The 27,753-nt window shown below is 48.2% G+C and overlaps 1 protein-coding gene across 2 annotated transcripts in view; it reads right to left on the bottom strand.

The window, feature by feature from the left end:
- AKAP10 (A-kinase anchoring protein 10) overlaps positions 1 to 24,071 on the bottom strand; it is a 43,200-nt gene extending 19,129 nt beyond the window's left edge. Inside the window, exons 1-3 of one of the 2 annotated variants that reach the window (XM_048519409.1) lie at positions 23,841 to 24,071; positions 3,794 to 3,841; positions 287 to 466 (exon numbers count right to left, since the gene is read on the bottom strand). In XM_048519409.1, the coding sequence (XP_048375366.1) occupies positions 287 to 466; positions 3,794 to 3,841; positions 23,841 to 23,862 (250 nt within the window). In that variant the 5' untranslated portion in view covers positions 23,863 to 24,071. Of the gene's footprint in view, positions 1 to 286; positions 470 to 3,793; positions 3,842 to 23,840 lie in introns of both variants that reach the window. The other variant, XM_048519408.1, reaches the window with a different exon arrangement.
- Positions 24,072 to 27,753: the final 3,682 nt, after the last annotated feature.

Genomic DNA, 27,753 nt, shown 5'->3' with positions numbered 1-27,753 from the left:
ATTAGTAACCCCCTCTCGGCACCCACAAAGAATTAGTAACCTACTCTCGGGAACCTGTGAGAACCTGCTGGATCCCACCTCTGGTCGCGACCCCTTTGGGGGTCGAACGACCCTTCCACAGGGGTCACCTAGGACTCTCTGCATCTGTGTTCTCCATCTGTAAAATGGATCAATGTTAGGGTCGGGGGTCTCACCACAACAGGAGGAAGTGTTTTAAAGGGTCGCGGCATTGGGAAGGTGAAGAACCACTGCACCAAAGCGACACGGGGAAGAGGGCCGCGCTTACCAAGGTCTCCGAAGTGAGCAGCCTCCATGTGGCTGGGCTGCTTCTTGAGAGCCGCCGTACGGCTGCTAGAGGAGTCCATGTTGGCCGAGATGGCGTTGATGGCCACATGGCTTGGTCCGGCGGCCTCCAGCAACGCGCTGTTCCGGGTGCTTCTCTGCGGGGAATGTACAGGGGTTGCAGCTGCTGCAAGGAACAAGGAGAGGAGGCGGGGTTTCTATCAGCGCACAAAAGCCCATCCAAACACCTTTCTCTTGTTTAAAAAAGGTAAAGTTTCCCCTTCAGTTGTGTCCGACGCTGGGGTACCACTGCGAGCAGTGATTTTATAGGCAGGCCGTTTTTGTGGGGTAGTTTGCCATTGCTTTCCCCTGCTATTCTTTACCCCCTAGCTATGTGCTAGGTCAGGGGTCTGCAACCTGTGGCTCTCCAGATGTTCATGGACTACAATTCCCATCAGCCCCTGCCAGCATGGCCAATTGGCTGATGGGAATTGGAGTCCATGAACATCTGGAGAGCCGCAGGTTGCAGACCCCCTGTGCTAGGTACTCATTTACCGACCAAGGAATGGATGGATGGCTGAGTTGACCATGAGCCAGTTGCCAAGATATTTGACCCACAGGGGGCTCGAACTCCTGACCGTGTGAGTGGCAGTGCAAGCACTTAACCACTACGCCATGCGGCTCCTCTTCTCTTGTTAAACACATACAACTAAGCATACAACGTGACGTGGTTTCTAAAAATGTACACCTTGGCGTAGGAGATGCTTCTTGAGTGGAACACTTCGTTGTTATTATTATTATTATTATTTATTAAACTTGCTATACCGCCCTATCCCCGGAGGGCTCAGGGCGGTGAACAACATAAAGTCATACAAAAAACATAAAAATCTTAAAACAGGTAATCCAGGGATGGTCACTGTAGATATTTTCAGGAGCTCTGTCAGGATGTACAGCAGGGGTGTCAAACTCACGGCCCTCCAGATGCTCATGAACTACAATTCCCATTAGTTCTTCCCAACATGAGCATTGGCTATACTGGCAAGGGCTGATGGGAATTGTAGTTCATGAACATCTGGAGGGCCGTGAGTTTGACACCTGTGATGTACAGTGTTGCCTTACGGGGACCCAGAATACCGATCCATCTGGCTTAGGCCTGCCTACTCTGACTGGAAGCACCTTTCCCGATAGCTCCAAATAGAAACTTTTTAACTGGAGAAGGGCCTTCGACATGCAAAGCAGATGCTGTACAACTAAGCTCCAATCCGTTCTCTGGCCCAACAACTGAAACTGTAATTTTCTACACAAACTGCCATCCCGCATTCACAAGCGATTCGGCTTCATGAGCGGTAGTGGCATAGTGGTTAAGAGCAGGTGCACTCTAATCTGGAGGAACCGGGTTTGATTCCCTGCTCTACCACTTGAGCTGTGGAGGCTTCTCTGGGGAATTCAGATTAGCCTGTGCACTCCAACACACGCCAGCTGGGTGACCTTGGGCTAGTCACAGCTGTATGGAGCTCTCTCAGCCCCACCCACCTCACAGGGTGTTTGTTGTGAGGGGGGGAAGGGCAAGGGGTTTGTAAGCCCCCTTGAGTCTCCTACAGGAGAGAAAGGGGGGGATATAAATCCAAATTCTTCTTCTTCTGCATTGCCACTTTCTAGGAATAAGGGGCATTACAAAATTCAAGCAGGATATTTATTGATGTGTTACATCAATATATCCCCCCACTGCCAGTGCAGTCAAGGTGACTCTCAACAGAAAATATCATAATACAAACTGACACAAATGGGTTAAACCAGGTAAAAGGTTTTTTTTTAAATGAACATGATTATAATGGAATGGTATGGTGAAACAGTCACTGCTGTTATGTAAAGGGGAGAACGTTTCTCTTTTCCTTACGAACGGAACACGCCTGACCGCATCTCGATTCAAATTTGGGTGGAAGGGAAGAGTCACAGAATGTGGATTTTGGGGCCAAATCTAGACTGCCGGTGAGCCATTCCTGGCTCAGTCCAACCCCTGGAAATATTCCTGCCTCAAGGTATGGAGCTGCTAGATATTCTATACCTGCTCACTAAGCAGTACTCTACACAGCATGAACTACTTGGTCTTTCAGGGCGGAAAGACTCAGCTAGAGAACTTGTTTTCTAAGGTCTCTGCATTCCCTTGCTCAATGCAAGACATTATGGGAAATCTAGTACTTCTCTGTTCAGAATGTGGCAAACGGAAGAGGAACTGGGGCAGCTTTAGCCTCACTGAAATGGTAACACAATGGGGACTGAAATGGTCATTTTCTACACACTGTCACCGAACTTAACTGGAGAACTTAAACTACTGCTGTAAAAAAAAGACAGGCGTCAGAGCACTTGCTGTAAATGATCCCTGAATGAGGCTAGAATAGTTACAGTATAAAGAGGCATTAATAAAACCAATGACAGAAAAGACTTCTAATGAGAAGAATATGTGGAGTACATTCAGGCTGCACGAATCGATTGTTACAAGTGGGGGACCTGCAAGGACAGGTGGAGTTACTTCACTTCCCCTGCCTCCCCTTCCCCACACATTCTCTCCTCCTGGAAATCCCATATTATCTCCCACCGATCTCTGCCTCTCCTTCCCACTCACGACCAACTCTTTCTCTTATCTGCCCCCATCTGTCTTCAACTTTATCATTTATTTACTTCATTTATATCCCAACTTCCTTCCCAATGGGGACATAAGCTTACATTATACTCCTCTCCTATAGAGAGCCAATATGGCGTAGTGGTTAATTCTAATCTGGATGAACCGTGTGGATTCTAATTCTAATCTGGATGAACAGTGTGATGTAGTGGTGGATTCTAATCTGGAGAACCGGGTTTGATTCCCCACTCCTCCACCTGAGCAGCCGAGGTGAGCCAGATGTGTTTCTGTACTCCTACATTCCTGCTGGGTGACCTTGGGCTAGTCACAGTTCTTGGGAACTCTCTCAGCCCCACTTACCTCACAAGGTGTCTGTTGTGGGGAGAGGAAGGGAAAGGAGCTTGGAAGCCATCTGGAGTCTCCTTACAGGAGAGGAAGGTGGGGCATAAATCCAAACTCTTCTTCTTACATGGCTTTGCTTATCCTATTTATTCTGATCCGTTTTGTGAGTGCTGTGTCTTTAATTCTTGTGCATTTTAAATGCCGACCGTTTTCAAAAAGGATCCTTTGCGTGTTTAAATCTGTGTTTTAATTTTGTGAATTTGGACTGCTGTCACTTTTGTCCTTGACCCTGGTTGCTACTCTGCAGTCCCCCTTCAGTTTGAGGAGAGGAAGGGGGACTGAAATGTTTTAAATTGATACCTTGAGGCCTGCCTTCTGTCTGGACTTCTATCAGCGCGGTTTTGAACAGCAAAATACCTTTCAGGACCTTGACAAGCTACCTGGGGGATAAAAGTAGCCCCCGAGAATAAAGAAGTAGATTCTCTGCTGCAAGGACAGTGATGCCATTTGACTCCTCAGGGTCTTCTAAACCAAAGGACTATCACTCACCTTTAATTGCCTTTACGTCTGTTGCCTTGTCGTGCTCCTTGCTTTTCACTGCAAAACATAAAATGGTAATGTTAGGTATCTACTGGGAAGCGAGGAGCATCATCAAATGCCAGCGGAAATAAAAACATCAAGGTACGCAAACTGCCTGTCACAAAAGTCAAAAGGCCTTCCTTCGAATGTAAGGAGATGCTTCACACAGAGTCCAACAAACACAGACCGGCAGAACAGGTTGTTCAGCCCGGGCCCCGATCTGGTGGAACTCTCTGTTGGACAAGACGCAGGTCTTCTGGGACCTGGCTTGGTTCTGCAGGGCCTGTAAGACAGAGATGTTCAGCTGGGCCGACGGTGGGGGGCAGTCACGGTTTGACAGCAGTTAGTCTCCCTTTCTGTCCTGCTCCCCATCTAGCATAATTTGGCTATAATTGTTAATTTCAATGTTCACATTTTAATACTAATATCCATCCATCTCTATCCATCCATCCATCCATCCATCCATCCATCCATCCATCCATCCATCCATCCATCCATCCATCCATCCATCCATCTCCATCCATCCATCCATCCATCCATCCATCCATCTCTATCCATCTCTATCCATCTCCATCCATCCATCCATCCATCCATCCATCCATCCATCCATCCATCCATCCATCCATCCATCCATCCATCCATCCATCCATCCATCCATCCATCCATCCATCCATCCATCCATCCATCCATCCATCCATCCATCCATCCATCCATCCATCCATCCATCCATCCATCCATCCATCCATCTCTATCCATCCATCCATCTCTATCCATCCATCCCCATCGATCCATCGATCCATCTATGATCGTTCTGATGTACAAGTGGTTGCTGGCCACCCTGAGCCCAGCTTATGCCATGAAAGGGCAGGGTAGAAACCTGCAAAAATAAAATAAAACAAGAACCTTCAGTTCAGTGGTCTTCAGGCTCCTGGTTGCAACCCTGAGGTGGGCCATGGCACCCTTCCTGCTGGGCCATGAGCCCTGACAGAATCACCTTTCCTTTCACTGCATTTGGGAAGGATCTGCTAGGAAGAAAACAACGGGGCCTTTGTATTGTCGAAGGCTTTCACGGCCGGATTCAACTGGTTGTGGTGGGTTTTCCGGGCTGTGTGGCCGTGGTCTGGTGGATCTTGTTCCGAATGTTTCGCCTGCATCTGTGGCTGGCATCTTCAGAGGTGTATCACAGAGGGAAGTCTGTTTCACACTGTGTATCGCAGAGGGAAGTCTGTTACACACAGTGTATCGCAGGGGGAAGTCTGTTACGCACAGGGTGTAACAGACTTCCCTCTGTGATACACCTCTGAAGATGCCAGCCACAGATGCAGGCAAAACGTTAGGAACGAGATCCACCAGACCACGGCCACACAGCCCGGAAAACCCACCACAACCAGCGGGGCCTTTCTCTGCATGCACACTAACAGGAGCAGCAGGACAACCAGGTGAGGTCCACTCTGTGGCTGTGGCTCACTCCACCCCATGGAATGCTCCTGGTGCTTGGCTGGCATTTCCTGTCCTCAGATCTTTTGGTCTGCAGCCCAAAGTCCTGGCCTTGACACTGGTGAGGCCCTAATTTAGTCTTGCAGTTCAGTGGGTCCAAGGTCTAGAAAGGATGAAGACGGCTGCTTTAACTACTGACTGCCAAGGACTGGATCTGGGGCCTTGGGCAATTCAAAGCATGTGCTTCATTACAAGGCTCTGGCCCTTTCCTTACCATTAGGAAGAAAGAGAGAGGTGGAGCCAAACAGGGGTGACTGGAACCAAGATCATAGAGAGGTACAAGATGCCACTGGTCTGACAGCAACTGCCCTTGGAGGACCAGCAGCTGGCTCTTGATACTTCCTCCCCCTCCACTGATATAAACATGGTTCCCTGTTTTAGAAGAAGAAGAGTTTGGATTTGTATCACCCCCTTCTGTTCTGTAAGGAGACTCAAGGTGGCTTACAAGCTCCTTTCCTCTCCCCACAACAGACATGTTGTGAGCCAGGTGGGGCTGATGAGAGAGTCCCAAAGAACTGTGATTAGCCCAAGGTCACCCAGCAGAAAAGTAGAAGTGCAGAAACACATCTGGTTCACCAGGTAAACCTCTGCCACTCAGGTAGAGGAGTGGGGAATCAAACCTGGTTCTCCAGATTAGAATCCACCTGCTCTTAACCACTACACCACGCTGGCTTTCTTTACCACCTTAATATAAGGACAGGTAGCTGAAACAGTCCCACGACACTCCTCTTTGTGGTAAGTGGGGGCGGGGGGAGCAGTGCAGTGCTATAAAGGCTGTGCCTCCTCTGGACCTTGAAGGACAGGAGAAACAGAATGTGGGTGAAGCCAGCTCACCGCCCTGAAGTGACAACTGCCGCGCAGATATGCCTGTGGAAGCTGCAAACACAGCACTGCCCTGAAAGAGGGCAGGCAGGAAGTGGGCAGATAGCGCTGCCAGGTCCTTGGCACTTTCGTTCTCCAGGCTCACCAGCGTAAGTCCCTGGGGGAGCAGAGACTGATTCTCCCCTCCAGCAGGGCTTAGTCTGCACTTGTCATCTGGAGCAAGCGATTCTTCGGCACCTCTCCTCTGGCTCTGCTTTGTGCTGCGTGTGATCGGAATAGGGCGCTCCGATCGAGGAGGCCGCTATCAGAGGTTGTGGCCCAGCCTCAGCGCAGGGAGTTGCAGCAGGTGCCCTCCCTGATCTGGCAATCGACGAAGCAGCCAGCAAAAGCAGCACGGCTGAACATATTTAGAAGCAAATCCTACGTGGGTTAGGAAGAAAGGGAGGTGCAATGACCCTATGCTTTCAGACACTCTGAGGAGGGGCCCTACTTCATGCACCTTCTCAATCTCGTCCCCGTACTCATCTTCGTACTGTTCCATGCGTGCTTCCACCTGCACCAGGAAATAAGGCAGTGCGTCAGTTGCCCTGTCGAAGCGGGCTTTCAAATGCCGCCTTTGTTGTGGAGATGCCGGTGGCAGCGGCAAGGATTCGGGCGGCAAGGATTCGGTGGCAGCGGCAAGGATTCGGTGCTGGGAGGAGGGGAGCCTCCGGCTGGTGGGTTGGCCGGGGCGGGACCAGTGGCTGACCTATCCAGCGGCAGCGGCACCCGACGTTCCCTTTCCCCTGCCTCAGCGGGAGCCAAGAGGAGTTCCATGTTGCGCCATGCTGGCAGGGGCTGATGGGAATCGTAGTCCAAGGGCATCTGGGCCGCCAGAGTTGGACAACCCTAATCTGGAGGATTACAAAGCTTGCCTAGGACTACCTAGTGAGTTCATGCCTGAGGTGTGATTTGAACTGGGGGCTACCACTGCATCCCCACAGCCACCAGGGCTACGCCAGGCACCATCACGGGCTCCTTCACTGACAATACTCCGAATGTATTTTTGCACTGAGCTGCATTCTGCATGTTAGATTAATGTAATTTCCCGTTGCTTCTCAGATGAGTGTAGTTTCTCACTCACTGCACAGTTGGAAACCCTAACAGGATGTTTGCTAAGCAGCATGTTAAAATGAACTGCCTTCGTCTCTGTCACAAGCGGGCACCAGTCTCTAAATTTTTAAAATGCAAATAAACAAAAAAGGTTTTCTCAAAACGACGGGTTAACGTAACTATCTAAATGATAATTTCAGCCACAGTTGCTTCAATTTGCTCTCTAACCGGGCATACAAAGGGAGCTTTGATTGAGGTGTTGTAGCTTTGGCTGGGCTGTAAGATGTTCTGTTAGAATTCTCTCCTGTCGTTATTTGCATCTGTGGTTGTCATCTTCAGAGTGGATCTATCAGATCCAGTCAGATCCCTTCTGAAGATGCTGCAGCCACAGATGCAGGCTTAAAACGCCAGGGAGGGGAGGTGCGTTGGGCTGTGAACACGGCCATACAGCCCAGAAACCACACAGCATCTCAGTGATTCCGGCCGTGAAAGCCTTCGACAATACATTGAACATCTCTACGGGGAGAAACTGTTCCAAGACACACAGAGATTGGAAAAACTAAGGCTCAAGCTATCAGATCCTCTGAAGATGCCAGGCACAGATGCAGGCGAAACGTCAGGAGAGAATGCTGCTAGAACACGGCCATACAGCCTGGAAACCACACAGCACCCTAGTGATTCCAACCATGAAAGCCTTCAACAATACATGGAGCTTTGACTGTTGGATGTATATATCACAGAAATCCTGTTGGCCTCTAATGTGCTACTGGACTCAAATCTACCTGTCTGAGTTTCAGATCATCATGGCTGCCCTCTGAAACTGCCAACTCCTTTGGATCTTTACTGCCAGAGGAGTAGTCCTCATTGCCTCTGGCAGCAAACATCAAAGAGGGGTGCCAGAGAGCACCTTAAAGGCAACTCCATCTGCTGCGGCAGAAACTCTTGAGGACTTGGGAGTCCACATCAAAGGCCAGTGGAGCTGCCACCCACCAAAGTCTGGGCCGCAAGAAATACAAGTCTCTCTGGTGCCACCAGATTCATCCTTGTTTTTGAAAATAAGAAGTTGGATGGGGAGTGACGAGAACAGCGGTTTTCATTTTGCTCCAGAAGTGCCATGAATTAAGAATGAAGTCCAGAACAAACCATGGCCCATTACGCAAGCAGTGCTTAACCCGAAGCTCTCTTCTTTACAGTCAGGTTTCCCCACAGTCTTCTGTCCTCACCAGGTTCCCCTGCTGCGGAGTGTCATGAGCCAAGCAGAGTCGATCCGCCATTTTGCCCACCCGCCACTTCCTTGTTCTGTCCGTTCAACCTCCATCTGGAGAGGTTGCCTGCTGCTGCCCTTTGCTGCTGTTGTCATCTGTGGACAAATCGATCTCAGAGGAGCGGGACAAATTGTGGCTGTGTGGGTGGGGGAAGGCAGGGTAGGAGTGATGCAGCCCAAAGAAAGCAAAATGCAAGCTGGTTCCCTTCACTCTCTTCACAGGAAGAGGGAAAGCAGCAGTTTCAGAGGTTTCAAAAGCTGCAGGGATTATCTGACCTGCGGCGCGGTGAGTTCAGCGTGCGCAACTGAGAATCTGAACTGAAAGCAACGTACACCCATTGCAGGACAGACCACTAATGGCCCACGTGAATAAATGACTCAGGGTGCGCAAGGATTCCTCTGCTAGTAATCTGCAATGCTCGTTTGTTAGTCAATGCTCACAGGTCTCCCAGTATGATTTCGCATCCCATACCTATCTGACGAAGCGGTCTGTGACTCATGAAAGCTTACACTGAAATAGATACTGTTTGTTTTCAAGGTGCCACTGGCTTTTTGCATTCTGCTGCGGCAGACGAGTGTGGCTACTCCTTAGCAAAGCTAATTGAGGTTGCTGAGCTAAGGTTCATAATACCTTCCCGAGCGCTGGAAGCTCTTTTGTTATGTTAATTTAATAATCTGGAACAGACATTTGTCTAATGTATTGTCGAAGGCTTTCACGGCCGGAATCACATGGGTGCTGTGTGGTTTCCGGGCTTTATGGCCGTGTTCTAGCAGCATTCTCTCCTGGCGAACCTTTGGCACTCCAGATGTTATGGACTGCAATTCCCATCAGGCCCTATGATGGTAGGTAAGCCCTAGGTATTTATATGACTGCACCTGCTCGAAACTACTGTGGCCTATCCGCCAATTGGTGGCTTTCCGCCAATTGGTGGCTGATGGAAATTGCAGTCCATAACATCTGGAGTGCCAAAGGTTCGCCACCACGGTCCTCTCTCGCCAATTGGTGGCTTTCCGCCAATTGGTGGCTGATGGAAATTGCAGTCCATAACATCTGGAGTGCCAAAGGTTCGCCACCACGGTCCTCTCTCGCCAATTGGTGGCTTTCCGCCAATTGGTGGCTGATGGAAATTGCAGTCCATAACATCTGGAGTGCCAAAGGTTCGCCACCACGGTCCTCTCTCGCCAATTGGTGGCTTTCCGCCAATTGGTGGCTGATGGAAATTGCAGTCCATAACATCTGGGGTACAAAAGGCTCGCCACCACGGTCCTCTCTCGCCAATTGGTGGCTTTCCGCCAATTGGTGGCTGATGGAAATTGCAGTCCATAACATCTGGAGTGCCAAAGGTTCGCCACCACGGTCCTCTCTCGCCAATTGGTGGCTTTCCGCCAATTGGTGGCTGATGGAAATTGCAGTCCATAACATCTGGAGTGCCAAAGGTTCGCCACCACGGTCCTCTCTCGCCAATGGGGGCTTTCCGCCAATTGGTGGCTGATTGAAATTGCAGTCCATAACATCTGGAGTGCCAAAGGTTCGCCACCACGGTCCTCTCTCGCCAATTGGTGGCTTTCCGCCAATTGGTGGCTGATGGAAATTGCAGTCCATAACATCTGGAGTGCCAAAGGTTCGCCACCACGGTCCTCTCTCGCCAATTGGTGGCTTTCCGCCAATTGGTGGCTGATGGAAATTGCAGTCCATAACATCTGGAGTGCCAAAGGTTCGCCACCACAGTCCTCTCTCGCCAATTGGTGGCTTTCCGCCAATTGGTGGCTGATGGAAATTGCAGTCCATAACATCTGGAGTGCCAAAGGTTCGCCACCACGGTCCTCTCCCTTTGCTTCAGGTAACTTTAGATCTTCCTTGTCTATTCCAAATAATTTCTCCTTTTCTATATCAGACATGCTGGATCATGTACCATTAAAATCTGGGCAAACACAATGGTTTGAATGAACTGGGCTCTAGGTCATGAAAGACTGTGCGCCCCCGCTCCCCCCAATAAATGTGTCCATCTAAGTTGCGACAAGATTGAGGGGTTTTTTTGGCGACTGTTCTAAAGTTATGTGGATTTATATAAAAAGCGACATTTCATACCTTCCATTAAGAATCACAGAGCTCCAGAAATACCAGAACACTCTCGCTCTGGGATTGTCATGCCCTTATATAAAGCCGTGGTGCAACCGCACTTGGGAGCCCTGGGTTCAGTTCTGGTCGCCGCATCTCAAAAAGGATATCGAAGAGATAGAAAAAGTGAAGAAGGGCAACGAGGATGATTGAAGGATTGGAGCACCTTCCTTATGAGGAGAGGCTGCAGCGTTTGGGGCTCTTTAGTTTGGAGAGGAGACGTCTGAGGGGGGATATGATTGAAGTCTATAAAATTATGCATGGGGTAGAAAATGTTGACAGGGAGAAATTTTTCTCTCTTTCTCACAATACTAGAACCAGGGGGAATTCATTGAAAATGCTGGGGGGAAGAATTAGGACTAATAAAAGGAAACACTTCTTCACACAACGTGTGATTGGTGTTTGGAATATGCTGCCACAGGAGGTGGTGATGGCCACTCACCTGGATAGCTTTAAAAAGGGCTTGGACAGATTTATGGAGGAGAAGTCGATCTATGGCTACCAATCTTGATCCTCCTTGATCTGAGGTTGCAAATGCCTTAGCAGACCAGGTGCTCGGGAGCAGCAGCAGCAGCAGAAGGCCATTGCTTTCACATCCTGCATGTGAGCTCCCAAAGGCGTCTGGTGGGCCACTGCGAGTAGCAGAGTGCTGGACTAGATGGACTCTGGTCTGATCCAGCAGGCTAGTTCTTATGTTCCAGTCAAATTCTTATCCTATTTTGAGAGCCTTAACTTGCTGGCAATAATACAGCTACGCTGTATACCCTAGAACAGTTTTCCCCCCTGGTATAAACAAGGAGCACAGCGGTTTAATTCTTAACTCCACCACATCACCTTATAAGTGTCACCAAGTGAGATAGTCAGGTATTGGTTCAGGGAAGCTTAATTTTTCACTTGCCTAGTTAGGGAAGTCTTCCCCTGTGAGAAAACAGCATGCCATCGATGGCACAGAATGCAGCCCTTTCCACAAAGCTTTGCATAAGTAACTGAAAAGCATGGATTTGGGCACCAAATGGCTTAAAGCAGAGGTGTCCAACTCTGGTGTCCCAGACATTCACGGACTACGATTCCCATCAGCCCCTGCCAGCATGGCCAATTGGGAATTGACGGGAATTGTAGTCTATGAGCACCTGGGGTGCCAGAGTTGGACACCCCTGGCAAAGGGAGGAAGGAGGCAGACCTAGAACTGCTCAGGCTTTCCACTTGGAAATAAAAACTTTTTTCCACAATTGAAGTGGTGCTTGAAGCAGATGCTCTTCAGGGCTGGGACGATACGTTCCTACCTCTTTTCTTCAAAGAATAAGCTGCCCTTTGCAGGAATCCAGAATCAGGAGCAACTGTGTATCTTCTCTGGTATTCTTCTGATTAACTGGTAGTCATGAATTTTTTAAAAAATCCAAAATACAGTGCATGCCTAGCTTGTTCAGTTGGGCAAGGTCACCGGAGGTGCACTGTTCACTCACAAGCGCTCAGAGTTCCCTTGACAGGGGTGCGGATGTGTCTGGGAAATGAAACCATTTTGCTATGTTCCTTTGTTCAAACAAGGATAATATTTGGCAACAGAAGCCACAAAAAGGTCTGCCCCAGATGGCAAAAACCAACTGACAGTTCTGAACAGAAACATCAAAATCTTCAATATGTTCCGGTAGAAGAGAAGCAAGCTTCGGTCTTTGCACAGAGGGACAGACTATATTTACGAGATTTTTCCCTTCCCCAAGCAGTTTATGCGAATTTCAAGCTACCAAGCGATGGTGCTTCGCCCAGCAAACAAAACAACCCTTTTCAGAAGGCCCCTAGCCCCAGCTCAGTATTTTAAAGTGGGAAACCGTCTTGACAAGCACAGCCCGTGGCATTAGCAGTTTGTCAGGCATCCTGCCGCAGGCCCCCAATACGTCAAGTCAGCGCTTTATGTTTTTGTGAGAGGTTAGCACTTTCATTTTAGACACAGGGCAATTCAGGCCTCGATTGAAGAGGCCTGGCCCATTCGTTTCCCTTGTTTTATGGAAGCCCTGAAATGCAGCAGAAGGCGCGGGGGAAATATTTACAGCCAAGCTTTTCCTACAGCGATTCCGAAACATGCGATTGCGAAAGGACACCGGTTAATAGCAAGTCGGCAAGGCCCTGGAATTGCCCTCTTATATCATAACACTGCGCTGAGATGGGCTTGAGCCCTTCGGGGATAGGCGGCCTATAAGTTTAATAAAATAAAATAAATAAAATAAATGGGCCCGGCAGCACAAGTGGGGACCCCGTTTCTTTTTCCAAGCAGGTGACTTTAAAGTGAAAAACGACCTTCGGATGGAAGGAAACCAGCGCGGTGGTGTAGTTAAGAGGGCTGGATTGCAATCTGGGAGAAAACAAGTCCAAAACCCCATTCCGTCATGGAAGCTTGGACCAGCCGTTCTCCCTCTCAGCCCAATCTACTTCGCAGGGCTGTTGTGAAGATAAACGCGCAAAAGGGATCACGTTATAAGCAAATCTGGGTCTCTGCTGGGGAGAAAAGTGCGGTAGAAATAAGATGGCCAGCTCTGAGCTGGGAAATTTTGGGAGATTTAGGGGAAGGGGGCTTAGAAAGGGTAAGGAACTCAGCAGGGCCATGACACACAGTTCGCCCTTCAAAGCAGCTGTTTTCTTTAGGGGAATTGACCTCAGCCACCTGCAGATCAGCTGCAATTCCAAGAGATGTTGGCAACCCTAGGCTTAAAATAAATAAGTGAATAAAACTGGAGGACTCTATCACAGAATTCTGCTCAAGATGCCATCTGAACCCACTGCAGAGCTGGGGTCTTCGCCTCTGACTTCCATGGAGTGGATTTTTCCAATGCCTAACCAGTTAGTGTACAACTATTACCTGCGTTTGCCTGTCATGCCACAATGTCATGGCTTTTTAATTACTAACCTGCTACCAGTAATAAAGGATTCAGCCGCCACATTCAGCCGCCCGCATTTCCAGTTATATCTCTGCGCAACTGTCAGCCTCCAATTGAAGGAAACAGGAACAGGGAATACGGAAGACGGTTAAGCTTAGCCTTGTCCATTTATGTGATCTATCTATCTTGCCCCTCTACCACAGCAGCCAGGTATGTCCGATTTATCCCTCCTTCTTTGACATGGGAAAGTCCAAACATTCCCAGACTTGCAGCTCACACAGGCTGCTCCTGTTTTTAAAAGAAGCCAAAGAACTCTGCATTGCATGGATTTCTTGCTGCCTAGAAAGAAATGCCTGCTTCGGAATTACGGTACATCTAGACAAGCAAGTTATTTCCCCTCACACACGCAGAGATGTAACATTTCCAGAAATTTCGAAGTCATGGGGGAAAAACTGCATTTTTTTTCCCAGAAAAAAATTGGGAGGGGGCATCTGGACGTGGCCCACCCACCCTAGCAGAGGGAGAAGGAGGAGAGGGAGGGGGGCACACAAATGAAGGGGAGGGGTTCCATGCAAGGGAGGGGGGAGCGGAGGATGTTAGGGGTGGCATGCATCTGGTCGCCGCATCTCAAAAAGGATATTGAGGAGATAGAAAAAGTGCAGAGAAGGGCAACAAGGATGATTGAGGGACTGGAGCACCTTCCCTATGAGGAGAGGCTGCAGCGTTTGGGACTCTTTAGTTTGGAGAGGAGGCGGCTGAGGGGGGATATGATTGAAGTCTACAAAATTATGCATGGGGTAGAAAATGTTGACAGAGAGAAATTTTTCTCTCTTTCTCACAATACTAGAACCAGGGGGCATTCATTGAAAATGCTGGGGGGAAGAATTAGGACTAATAAAAGGAAACACTTCTTCACGCAACGTGTGATTGGTGTTTGGAATATGCTGCCACAGGAGGCGGTGATGGCCACTAACCTGGATAGCTTTAAAAGGGGCTTGGACAGATTTATGGAGGAGGAGTCGACTTACGGCTACCAATCTTGATCCTCCTTGATCTGAGATTGCAAATGCCTTAACAGCCCAGGTGCTCGGGAGCAACAGCCGCAGAAGGCCATTGCTTTCACCTCCTGCCTGTGAGCTCCCAAAGGCACCTGGTGGGCCACTGCGAGTAGCAGAGAGCTGGACTAGATGGACTCTGGTCTGATCCAGCTGGCTTGTTCTTATGCATCCAGGGAAGGGAAGTGAGGAGGGGAAGGAGTGAAGGGTGGCATACAAGGGAAGGGAGGGAGGAGGAAAGGGAGGGGCCCCGATATCTGGACATATATGCAGTGATTACTTCCTTATAAAAGTATATGCAGGGATTACTTCCTTATACCATCTGTTTTACAGCTTTAACATAAACTGCATCATGTCTGAGTTAGCTCATAAAATTGTCCTACCTGGTATGTTTATGAAAACTTTAGTATTCCACGAAACTGAGAATACACTCAGTGCCAGACAGCTGGAAGCAGAAGCCTGGTACTTTAGGAAATGTGTCTTAGATTTGGTCATCCAAAAAGAATAGAAAATTGTACAATAAATAAATACAATGTGTAGTAAATTGAAGGGTATTACCTGCAGTAAACAAAAATATATTTGGATAGAAAGACATTCGCACTGAGTGAATTTTGCAAACTGAGTTGAACTTTATAATGTTAAATATGGAACCATTCAGCAGGATATCATCACAGTATGGCATTTATTTTTAATAAATACCATATTTCCTCGAAAGGAAGATACCCCAAAATATAAGATAGCCCTTTAAAAAAATTATACATACGCACGCAGAAAATTATTGGGCATAACCGTATTTTGTATGTGAGCATAAGGCATCCCTCTCTTTTTGTAAAACAGTGTCTTCAAACGTCTCCCAAAAATAAACGTATTTCATAGGAGCTTTTCAGTTCTTCCCTAAATTTCAAATTATTGGGGCGGGATGAGGAGGGTTTGAAAAAACCCTAAAACAAAAATCGCCCCCTCCATTTTTCTGTCTCTTTCCCCCTTTGGCCTTTGCACATTTCTTCTTCGATGCCATCAAGGCGCCACAGACATCGTTAACACCTAAAGATACTTGCAGATGTCTCAAACAGTCTCTGGGATTTCCAGCGGAGGTATGTAGAACTGAAATTCTGCAATCGCTTGGAAATTAAGAGGCTGATGGCTGGAACCAGGGGATAAAAATTAGGTTAAGAAAGGTATTTTCTAATGGGGCCCTGTTTGCTATAAGAACTTGCAAACTTTTAAAATCTAATCCTCCGGTGATTGGGCGGTATAAAAATCCCATTAGTAAATAAAATAAATAAAAATAAATAATCCAGTGAAGCATTCGTACAAACTCAAAAACCTGTAGACAGCCTATCAACGTAAGTCAGTTCAATGAAATACATCAGCCCACACACACACACATGGTATTAATGTCACCTTCTTAATAATTTCAGGAGGGTTGGTTTGCTTGCGGAACCCCACAATGCAGATATGTCCATCCACGAAAGATGAGTAACATTTCAAAACCACTTGGCCTCTTTTGGCTCCCAGGAGTCCACCTTTTGATCAACTAAAATTTAAACTAATGTTAGTTTTCCTCTACAGAACTCTTCCCAGTCAAGTTTCTCAGTCCGGTAAGGGTTTCCGTGACGCTCTAAAAGAATTGGTAGTTGGGCATGCCCTACTCTCTGTGTCCCCAGAAGTGGGGGGGGGGGGGCAACCCTGTGTGCCCCGCAAGACCTTTTAGAACATCAGTGTGTTGTTTCCTCTCCCTCTCATTTCTCTGTGATGGAAAGAGGCAGGATCCAAGCCACCTAATGACAAATGGTTCCTCACACCACCCTGGATTGTCCTGAACAACAGTTCTGTACAAGTAGAAAACTTGCTTCTAACTTCTGCTTTGGCTGTTGTCTTGCGCTCTCACTTTATGGACTATGATGCGCCAAGAAGTTGTCAAAAATTTAGGAGCCAGGCTTGTATTTCAGCCTCCAGGGTTATGGACCATATTTTCAAATTATTGCTAACACAAAAACAACAACAATGCCACAGTGAAATTTTTCTAAGTGCCACGGCAACCTGGCACCTGGGATTTGTCAGGCCCTGCTCTACTTTACATTAGCTCTCTGAAACACTGGCTTACTACAGGAAGAGAACTTCAGGCATGAGGAAGCGTCTAAACATGCAATTCCTTACTTGTTTTTGACTCAATTACACTCCCGAAGCAGATTTTTACCTCAGGCCAATTTGATGCCACATGTGGGTCATGAAATGGCAGAGAGGTCAACATTCGACCCCCTGGCCCATTTACAGAACATGATCTTGAAGATGGAATAGGACAGTGGTGGCGAACCTATGGCACTCCAGATATTCAAGGACTACAATTCCCATCAGCCCCTGCCAGCATGGCCAATTGGTTCCACTGGAATAGGATTTTAGTAATGCAAGATTCGCCACCAGCCCAAAGAGCAAACTTCGTTTGCAGCGATGTCGTAGGACGCCTTTTCAGTGGCTCTGAACATTTAGGCGTTGAGCAGCCTGCCTCTGGAAAACTCTCCCAGATAACAACTGGGTGTTACATTGAGGGCTCCCTCACGTCTGTTGACATTTTAGCTACACACTGGTCTGGGGCGATAACACTGTTTAACTGAAAGTTTCTTGCAGATATGCCACTGTTCTAGAGTCATGGCAGGCAATGTACAAGGAAGATCCAGGCCCCAAGCTTTTTGCCTTTAGGAGACGTTCTCTGCACTTTTTCTCCTCGGCAAGACTACTACCGAGATGTCAGAGGCCGGGAGAGAAACTGTGGCAGGACACAGCACGTTGGTACCCACCCCAGAGAGTCTGCCTGTATTGCCATGACTCTTTGAGCTGCGTTTCATATTACTAACCTCTCCACCAGAACTGGTTTATTCATAGCCACTGAACAGCAGACCAGTGACAAAGGTCTTTCTGTAAAACATTCCTGTAAAACAGCGGCGGATTAGCAAGTTGCTAGAACATGGCCGAAGGATCAGGGAAACTCTCAGCTTGGCCCACCACGCAGAATAGTTGCGAGGATCAAATGATGGAGAAGAGAACAATGTAAGTGGCAGGGTGTGTATATATACACATGTGTGTGTGTGTGTACACGTCTGTCTGTCTGTCTGTCTGTCTGTCTGTGTATCTATCTGTGTATCTATCTGTGTATCTATCTGTGTATCTATCTATCTGTCTGTCGGTCTGTCTGTCTGTCTGTGTATCTATCTATCTGTCTGTGTGTGTGTATCTATCTATCTGTCTGTCTGTCTAGATCAGGGATCTGCAACCTGCGGCTCTCCAGGTTCATGGACTACAATTCCCATCAGCCCCTGCCACCATGGCCTATGGGAATTGTAGTCCATGAACATCTGGAGAGCCGCAGGTTGCAGACCCCTGGTCTAGATTAGACAGACAGACTCATAAAGACTGGAAGACCACTTGCTTCCTAAGACTCTCCCGTGCCAAGTTGAAGGAGATCATGACATTTATGTAAACTATGGATTAAAGCTTTTTGAAGATCTCGGTCAAACATAAACCCAGGTTAACATCAACGTTGCTGTAACCCTTCGCCACAATTAAAGGCAATAAGGAAAAAGCATAGCAGGGGTTTGCATGACACAATCTCGGAGCCTCGTCATCTGACTGCGGTCTAGGGCCGTGGTGGCGAACCTTTGACACTCCAGATGTTATGGACTACAATTCCCATCAGCCCCTGCCAGCATGGCCAATTAGCCCTGCTGGCAGGGGCTGATGGGAACTGTAGTCCATGAACATCTGGAGTGCCAAAGGTTCGCCATCACTGGTCTAGGGGTTAACGGTGTTCTGCCTGCCCTGGGGAAGAGGTCAGCCACCAATTCCAGCAGATTGGCCACACAAAAACCTCCACTTGAGTAGGGCTTCCTGTTGAACTAACTCATGAACAAACACCAGCGAGCCATAAAAGAGGCTGACTTTCAGACAAAGTCAGATACCTGAAAACCAGTTGGACGGCTGCTTCGCAACATGGGCGCAATTTCTCTCCAAAGTCTGTCCCACACAGATCGGGTACTTGCACCACACGATCAGCCATGTGTTGACACAATCACGAAACACTAACAAGGACGTCTTCTTCTTATTATTTCCTTCTTCTATAATTAGACCAGCATTGCACCCACTTAGAAAAGACAAAAACATGTTGACATACAACCCATTCCTGAAAGGAGGCATGTGCTCCAACCAAACACTCGCTGCTTTTTGCTGCTTTTCACTGTCTCATACTGGCTGCTCTGATATGGTTGACTGAGCAACTTCAAATGCGGTGGAAGAAAACTCATTCGTACTCGTATCTCACTTTTCCTCCAAATGAATTTAAGAAGAAGAAGAAGAAGAAGAGTTTGGATTTATATCCCCCCCTTTCTCTCCTGTAGGGGCTGACAATCTCCTTTCCCTTCCCCCCTCACAACAAACACCCTGTGAGGCAGGTGGGGCTGAGAGAGCTCCGAGAAGCTGTGACTAGCCCAAGGTCACCCAGCTGGCGTGTGTGGGAGTGTACAGGCTAACCTGAATTCCCCAGATCAGCCTCCACAGCTCAGGCGGCAGAGCTGGGAATCAAACCCGGTTCCTCAAGATTAGATACACGAGCTCTTAACCGCCTACGCCACTGCTGCTCCGCCACTGCTAAGTTATTTATTTGCCCCTCTATCTCAGGATAGGCAGGTTTGGGCAACAGTGACTGTCCCAAAATTACCTAAATGAACAGACAGAAAGGAAGGAACTTATTAGCCCGCAACAATATTATTACTTGGGACCCCCACACATGCAAGGAGAAGTCAACTGAAAGAGAGAGAGAGCATTCCCTTGCACTTTACAGAAGCTGCCTTGCACAATTGCCTACCTGCAGTCTGCACTCGCCAAAGGAGAGCAAGGAGGCAACTATTTACAAGCCTGTCCCTTGCTACGGCAGACCAGATCTCATGAAAGCAACTCTGAAGTGTGGGAAGAACTGGGGAGCTGAACACCAACCACCACTCTGCTTCAAGGGCTGTGACCTTACACAGGCTTGCCAATCCAGGTCAAAGGGTAATAAGGGATCAAGATGCATTTTGAAAGAGTCTGTAAATCCTCTTCGCCAAGGGGGTCCATGGGCCCCAAAGGATCAACCAACAGCCACACATCTTTTTATAAGCATAAGCATTTTATTGTCATTGTGCACGCACAACGCAGAATTTGGCGACAGCAGCATTCGCTTACGATGCACTGGGAAATTCAGACTCATACCCCATCCCTCCACTTTTTCCCCTTCCCTCCCACCCCATCCCTACACACAGCCAACCACATCCAACCACGAGAGCCAGCGGGTTCAGCATAGCCCACAGCTCTAGAGTAGGAAGCTTTGTCTCTAAGCCTCTTTGTCCCTAGTTTTGATAGACCTGTATGTAGATCTGCGGATGGTAACAGTTCAAAAAGAGAGTGTGCTGGATGAGACGGGTTTCTCAGAATATTTGGGGCTTTCTTTAGGCTTCGGGAATTATAGAGTTCTTCCAAGGAGGGGAGAGGGCAGCCGATAATCCTCTGGGCAGTAGTGATCACCCTTTGGAGTGCCTTCCTATCTGCCACTGTGCAACTGGAGAACCATACACAGATGCAGTAGGTGAAGACACTCTCTATAGCACAGCAATAAAAGGACACCAGGAGTTTTCCATTCAGTTGTTGTTTCCTTAAAAGTCTCAGATAGTACAGCAGTATTGCCTGTACCTCTTCTGGGAAACGTCCTCTCCTACGTTTGGTGTAGAACTGGCTTCGGGTTTCAGGGCAGTCAGTCTGTCTGCTTTAACATATGCAGGTACTAGAACACATCTCAGGTTACTTTGCAGTTTTGTGCAAATTTAATATTCCATTTGAAAACCCAATCCTTGTTTATATTGCTTGAAATAACCTCGCGCTGTGACAACAACCACTTACGCAACTGATCTTTGAAGACAAGCAGCCAAATCAGCCTTGTGGCCCAATCCACTACGCCGAAGACTTGTCAGAGCAACAAGATTCAGAAAAAGGAACACACGCGCTTTGATCGTATGGCTTTGAGCTCACGGCTCCTCAGACAAGTTTTCAGACTTCTCCTGAATGAAGAAGCAATTAGGAAGCGTCCCCTGGCTGCGACTGTTCACCCACTTCAGCCTCTGAATATAATTCATTTGGATTCCCCCCTTGTCATCAGGGGCACTGAGAACACTGAAGCTGTCAGTGGAGGGCTACCAGCTCCACCCTCCTGCATGGCTTCCCTGTGGTTCTAGGAAGCTTTGAGGCCAGGGGTTTTGAGGCAGCACTAAGACAAAAACTGGGATGCTCAAGGACATTCACGTGCATCCTCTGAAAAGCAAGGCAGAAGCGAAGCTATAAAGGCCAGATTCACAGGAATGCCCTTGATCAGAGAGAACCCTCCCAACCGCTTTCTCACAACCCATGACGTCTCGGCTGTCAACCCTGCCCCCCGGAGACACCTTTTGCTATCCCGGCTACAACCTCTCTGCACCCCAAGACTTGAGATCATGCAGCAAGCCAACTTTTCCCGATCGCACATCTGCGCTCCGTTGGCTAGCATAGCGTGGTCTACGTGTGCAGCAGGAAAAGTGCTGAGACGACAGAAATAATAGTACCAGTTCAGAATAAAGGTGAGAGATCACAACGTAAGAGCCCTGCTAGAAATGACCAATAGACCATCTAGTTCAGCAGCCAACCAGTTACGAACAGGGCACAGAGGCCAATTTTTCAATATTAATCAATAATTCCCTTTATATGGAAAACTAGGACACCATGCAAAGGTCTTTCTCCAAGATGCTTTTTTTTTACTTGCTGGGAGTTTTGGATGCTGGGGAACATCAAAATGTGGCTCTCTCACATGCAGGCAGAAGTGGTTCCGCTCATTTTACCATCTCAATTGGTTGAATACACAGACCAGGTCTGCATCTTTTAGTCTGGTGATGGGTGACTATGAAAAAAGTAGCAAGACTTTGTTCCAACTGCCTCTAATGCATCCCGCGACATACAGGATGAGACTAGGCCACCAAACCTGGGCAGGGGACAACCACAAATTGGGGCTAGCGGAGCAGGTCGGCAAAAAGCCTCTGCTCCTTTGCCTTTCCTGTCTTTTGATCTGTCCTAGCAGACGTCTGATCTCCACCTTTTGTCTCACCCTGCGGTAGAACAACCCTACGCATCCTGAGCAACTACTGAAACTTCCTCCCCAGTGCTGGGTGTCTGATCCTTCAGAACACCAACCCCAAACCAACCCACCCCATGGCTACTTGGTGCTGTTATTCCTTAACCAGCTCTCCCATTCAAGACCTTTTATCTGCTTTCCGCCTCACACAATGGCAGCAGCAGAAGGCCATTGCTTTCACATCCCGCATGTGAGCTCCCAAAGGCACCTGGTGGGCCACTGCGAGTAGCAGAATGCTGGACTAGATGGACTCTGGTCTGATCCAGCAGGCTAGTTCTTATGTTCTTATGGCAAGCCCACCATCATCTCAACCGCATTCTCCTCTCGTTCCCTAGCTGCAAACTCAGATTGTCACTCGGCTCCAACCCATTAATCCAGGCTTGGCCAACCTATGGTGTTCCAGATGTTCATGAACTGCAATTCCCATCAGCCCCTGCCAGCATGACCAATTGGCCATGCTGGCAGGGGCTGATGGGAATTGCAGTCCATGAGCATCTGGAACACCATAGGTTGGCCAACCCTACATTAATCTAACTGTCTCCACTGCCTATCAACACTCCTTCCCTACCTGGTCTACTCTTCTCAGCCTATATTTATTCCTTTCCCACATCCTCATTCTTCATCAGTCCCCATATCCAGCCTGCCTCATTCCACCACCATTCCTCCAATTCACGCACTCTTGAGAACTAGAGCATTGATTTTACATGCAGAGGGTGTTGGGAGCAACACCCAGCATCTCCAGTGAGCAGGCCTCAGGTTACTGAACTGGGAAAGTCCCCGGAAAGCCAGGGAAGTTGATAAAAGGGAACGAGATGAAGCAGCGGCCTGCTTTGGAGCAAAACTGAATTACACCTTCAATTCAGGGATGGTTTGTAGCCCAGTAGCAGAGCACTGGATCTGAATCCAGTAGATCCCAAGTCCACTCTCCACCTTAAAGATCTCAGCAAAAAGGCCTTTCTGCATGCGGACTCCTGGACAGCTGCTGCCAGTCAACGCTGAACTACACATCGATTAGTGTTTCTTCTTGGTTTAAACCAGCTCCACATGAAGCTCCAAATTCAGGAGCAGAGCATCAGTGATACATGCAGAAGATCCCGGATTCAGCCCCTGGCATCTTTCACTGAGGCTTTTCACGTGGCGGGAAGGACCTTTCTCTTCTGGAAGCGAGCGAGCTACCCTGTTTCCCTGAATATAAGACATCCCCTGAAAATAAGACGTAGTAGAGGTTTTGCTGAAGTGCGAAATATAAGGCATCCCCCAAAAGTAAGACGTAACAAAGTTTTTGTTTGGAAGCATGCCCGATGAACAGAACACAGAAAAATAAGACATCCCCTGAAAATAAGACATAGCGCATCTTGGGGAGCAAAAATTAATATAAGACACTGTCTTAGTTTCGGTGAAACGCGGTATCAGCCAGAGAAAACCATTCTGAACTTGGTAGACCAACGGTTTCACTTAGCTTAGGCCAAGTTCCTCTTCCAGTGTTGGAAAAGCCCCTCGAGGGCTCCTAGCAACCCAAGCGGACAAAAATGCAACCAGAAGAACCATAGATAACATCCAGCTCAGTCCAAAGCAGGAGATTAAAGCTGAAAATCCACCTTCGAGCGGGAAGACACCTGTTCTACGCACAGAAAGGGACAGGTTCCATCCTGGCATCTCCACAGTTAAGGGATCTCCAGCACCAGGTGTGGTAACAGAGGAGAAACTAAGTCACGGGGAGAGCAAGATTGAAATCACCAGTCTGCCAGGTGACCTTGGGCCAGGTGTGCCCTCTTAGCCCTACCTGGTTCACAGGACAGGATGTCGAGAGGATGAAACGAAGGAGCACGAAGTAAGTCGCTTTGGGGACCCATTGGGGAGAAAAGTGGGGCACAACTGTCGTAAATAAATAAGGCATAGGGGGGTTCTGGTGTAGGCAGAAGGGGTACCACTGAGCTGGTGGGGGTTGAGATGGGGAGCGACCCCCCCTCCAGCCAAGCCTTCATCCCAACTGTCTCAAACATCCCCTTCCCACACACGGAGCCCTCCTCATGAGTAACCCCCATATACAGACCCCCTCCTCATGAGTAACCCCGCCTTGCTCGGCTTCTTCCCCACCCCGCCCGCCTTCGCTACCTTTCCTCTTGAAGAAGGACATGGCGGCGCAGGCCGAGCCGGGCCAGGCCCGTGTCTTGCTCAGGGGTCGTGCGGCGCCTTCCTCTTGCCAGTCCCGCCGCCACCTCCCGCTCCCCACACCGAGGCGGCGGCAGCGACAGCCGCCATGTTGTCAACAACCGCCGAGCCGAAACCTTCTTCCGGGGGGGAGGGGGCAACGGCTGAGGCGAGGGACGGCCCGCAGAGCGTGTCGGGAAAAAAAGGGGGGAAGGAGAAACGGTAACCGCCGGCCGGCCTTTTGCCCTCAAGCGACATGGTGGCTTCGGCCTCTGGAGGCGACGAAAGCGTAGGAAAGCAGCGACGGGAGTGTTCGGGGTAGCCATTTTGGAAGAGGGCATATAAGCTTATCGTGGGGCGGGGCGGACATTTTGGAAAAAGGCAAGTTCGCCCACAGTGGCAGCACAGAGGGCCATCTTGGGTACGGGCAGAATCCACACCGGTGGGTTATCTTCTGCCTTTCATCCGGGTGGCTCTAGGGCGGCTAAACATTCAATTGGAATAAAAGAAGAAGAAAAGAAAAGGCTAGCTCAGCCTTGGATGCAGCATATCTGATCTTCCTTCTCCTGCAAACTGCAAACATTATAAGAACTTTCTAAAGTCACAATATTTATTTATTTATTTATTTATTTATTTATTTATTTATTTGATTTCGTATACCGCCCTATCCCCAAAGGGCTCAGGGCGGTGAACAATATAAAAGCATATATAAACATAAATATATAAAAGTTTAAAATTTTCATTCTAAAACAGTATCCCACGAACCCATATGCAACCCTCCCAAGAAGAGTGATGGGTCCCGATGATGTTAGGGACCCTATACAGCAGGGGGAGGATGAAAGCAGGGCACCCTCAGCGGCTGGTCTCTCCGAAGGCCCGGTGGAACAATTCGGTCTTGCAGGCCCTACGGAACTCTCCAAGGTCCCGCAGGGCCCGGACAGCTGGTGGTAGAGTGTTCCACCAGGCAGGGGCCAGAGCCGTAAAGGCCCTGGCCCGAGTGGAGGCCAGCCGCATCATTGAGGGGCCAGGGATCTCCAGTAAATTGGCCTCTGCTGAGCGCAGAGGTCGACTCGGGACATATGGGGTAATGCGGTCCCTTGCTTAATGCACATACATAAACCCCTTAATATTATATATAATGTGTGTGTGTGTGAGTGTGTATCTACATGTATACACATATGTATACACACGTGTTTATAAATACACACATATACATACATATACACACGCGCCCAAAATATAAGCTAGGAATATTAGTCCTGGAGATCCCCTGAAATTACAGCTCCTGTCCAGACTACAAACATCAACTCTCCTGAAGAAAATGAATGCCTTGGAAGGTGGACTCTATGGCAGGGTACCCCATTGAAGTCCTTCCCTGTCTCAAAGCCCACCCTCCTCAGGCTGTAACCCCAAACACTCCAGGTATTTCCTAAACCAGAGCTTGCAATCCTAATTTTCCTCTACGTAAAAACTCCATATGAATGGACCATAGCTAACCAAGTGAGGAGAAAGGATTTTCCTTGGCTGATCTGGGGTTGCTGGGATCTTGGCGGTGCCTGGAGATCTCCCACAATTGCAGTTGTCTCCAGGTTACAACGTTCAGTTCTTCTGCAGAAATTGGCTGCTTTGGAAAGTAAACTCTAGGGCATACATCATATCACAATAACATGCCTCCCTTCCCCAAATCCTCTACTCCCTGAAATCTCCAGGAAGGCCAAATGCCCTGTGGCTAGATGAATCAGCGCAGATGACCAAAGCTTTTCAATATGAGGGGAAAAATTGAATAACACCCCCTCCCCCATCTATTTGTTTCTTTGGCACTGGCTTCCAGGGATGACTTTTGATTATAGACATAGGCACTGGCTGTTCCTGTTTCAATTCTTAATTTTTAAAAACCCTCTGCTTTTTACTTCTGTACAGTATTATATTGTTACCGCGCTACCTGGTCACTTTTAATAGCTCCAGACCACCCAGCTCTCGGCAGCGCAGGGGACCACAAACAGGACCCGACACAGCGAGTATAGTGAATAAAAGAAGGTTTTATTGAGATGCTGACCTATGTGTCAGCACCACGGCAACTGCAGCTGCCTAGCAGCTTTACAACGTCTTAAATATGCCCTTTCTCCCGCCGGGAGTCTGGGGGAATCCAGGACAGCCCACCACCATTCATTAACAAAATACACAGTAACCAATCATGCATTTGCAATACATGGGAACCAATCAGAGTTCGATGGGCAGCCCTTCTTGGATTTCGCGGCTGGAGTAAGGCGAGGCGATGACGTATGCACTGGCGGGAAGAACACAAAGAGTCCCTTGGGTGCCTGGGGTCGGGAAACGAAACTTGATGACGATGGCCCCCTTTATCTTCCTGCTGGCAAGATTAGGCAGGGTGAGGCGCTTCTTCCGTGGGTCCCCTTTGTCAGCGTCCATTAAGAGTTTTACAAGTGAAAGGGACATGCTCAGGTGGAGCAGGGGTGGGTTCCTGCCTTGAGCCAAGGAGGTTCCATGCAGACGCGAATACAGAGGATACAAAAGATAACTATAAATCCTATTTTCTATCTAATACAGTTGGTTCCTACCTACCTAATACAGAAATAAAACATTGTTTAATCTTTATTCAGAGCAAAATCCAGAAGTGGAATAAATTCACTTCTGGCTCCGCTATCAATATGCCAAATGTCACTTTCCAAAAAACTTATCTCCAACCTCAGCACGCACCAGTGCGGCACTGTGCTTAGACACTGGACCAAGTCTGTGGAAATTCAAGCTGAAATACTTTCATTTAGCTAATCTGCTTCCTGGGAGACCTTGAACCAGCAATTACTACATTCATGCAGGTCGACTAATGCTTTCGGCCAGCAGCGAGCTGGTAACCGGTCGACTGCAATTTCCAAATCCTGCCAGGACTTAACACAGCATGTGCAAAGGAAGGGAAATGGGCCTTTTAAAACACATGCAGAGAAACTTCAGACAGTCACTACGCCATCCAGGAAGGAATGTAACACCCACCACCCAAAGAAAACTGAGCCCCGAAGCTTCTTGTTTCCAAATGAAGCCAGCCTTCATGACATGCTTTCTTTATTTCATCTGTTTTTTTTAGGGGAAGCCGTACATCCCTGAGGCCCCAAACCCAACCAAATACGTCAAAGCTTTTCAAACGATAGAGAACAATTGCTTCTGTTTGTGAACAGAAGGGTGGAATGGAATCTCTCAAAAACCAAACCGTTCCTTCCCCTGAAGTTGAAAGAAGCCTTTATTTTAGCCCAGGAAAAGGGCTTGATTTGCCACAGGGCCCATCAGAGCTGAAAATTAGAATCTGTTTGTAGTGTTCTGTCTCCAACCTGGAAATGTGACAAGGCATTTGACTTCTCCTTGTTTTGTTCCTTCACAATCATCTCTCCCGTCCTGTCTGACATTGTGGAGAGTTATCTTGATGATTTTGTGTCAAGCTTCATGACCCAAAGCCCAGGGCAGGCTTTCATTTTATAAATACAACACTGGACCTTCCTGGTCTTCAGCCATTGGGCAGGCTCTGTCTCAAATTGCTACCTGTCAGGATTTCCTCACCAGTCCGCTAGTGTCTTTGCTTCAGGGACAGAAAAACAAAATAAAGTGTCTTAGAATTGGGCCAGCTGTCAGAAAGGGCTGCTTGCTCAATGGCTCGTCCATTAAGACTATTTACTTTCTGTGTTGAAGGATATAAATACCTGACACGTAGCATTTACCAGAGACAGAAATTATACATCAGGATCTGTTTCAACAAAAGTAGATAAGGTGTTCAGGTACCAAAATCAGGATCAGGAATAGCTTCTCTTCTGGATTTCTCTTATGGACGACTGAGTCCTTTCTCCAAAGACAGCGAAAGCTGAGAACTTGA

This window comes from Sphaerodactylus townsendi, linkage group LG16, assembly GCF_021028975.2.
Source record: "Sphaerodactylus townsendi isolate TG3544 linkage group LG16, MPM_Stown_v2.3, whole genome shotgun sequence".
Taxonomy (NCBI): domain Eukaryota; kingdom Metazoa; phylum Chordata; class Lepidosauria; order Squamata; family Sphaerodactylidae; genus Sphaerodactylus; species Sphaerodactylus townsendi.
The sequence above is the reverse complement of the archived record's forward strand: the minus strand, read 5'-3'. Positions and strand labels throughout refer to the sequence as shown.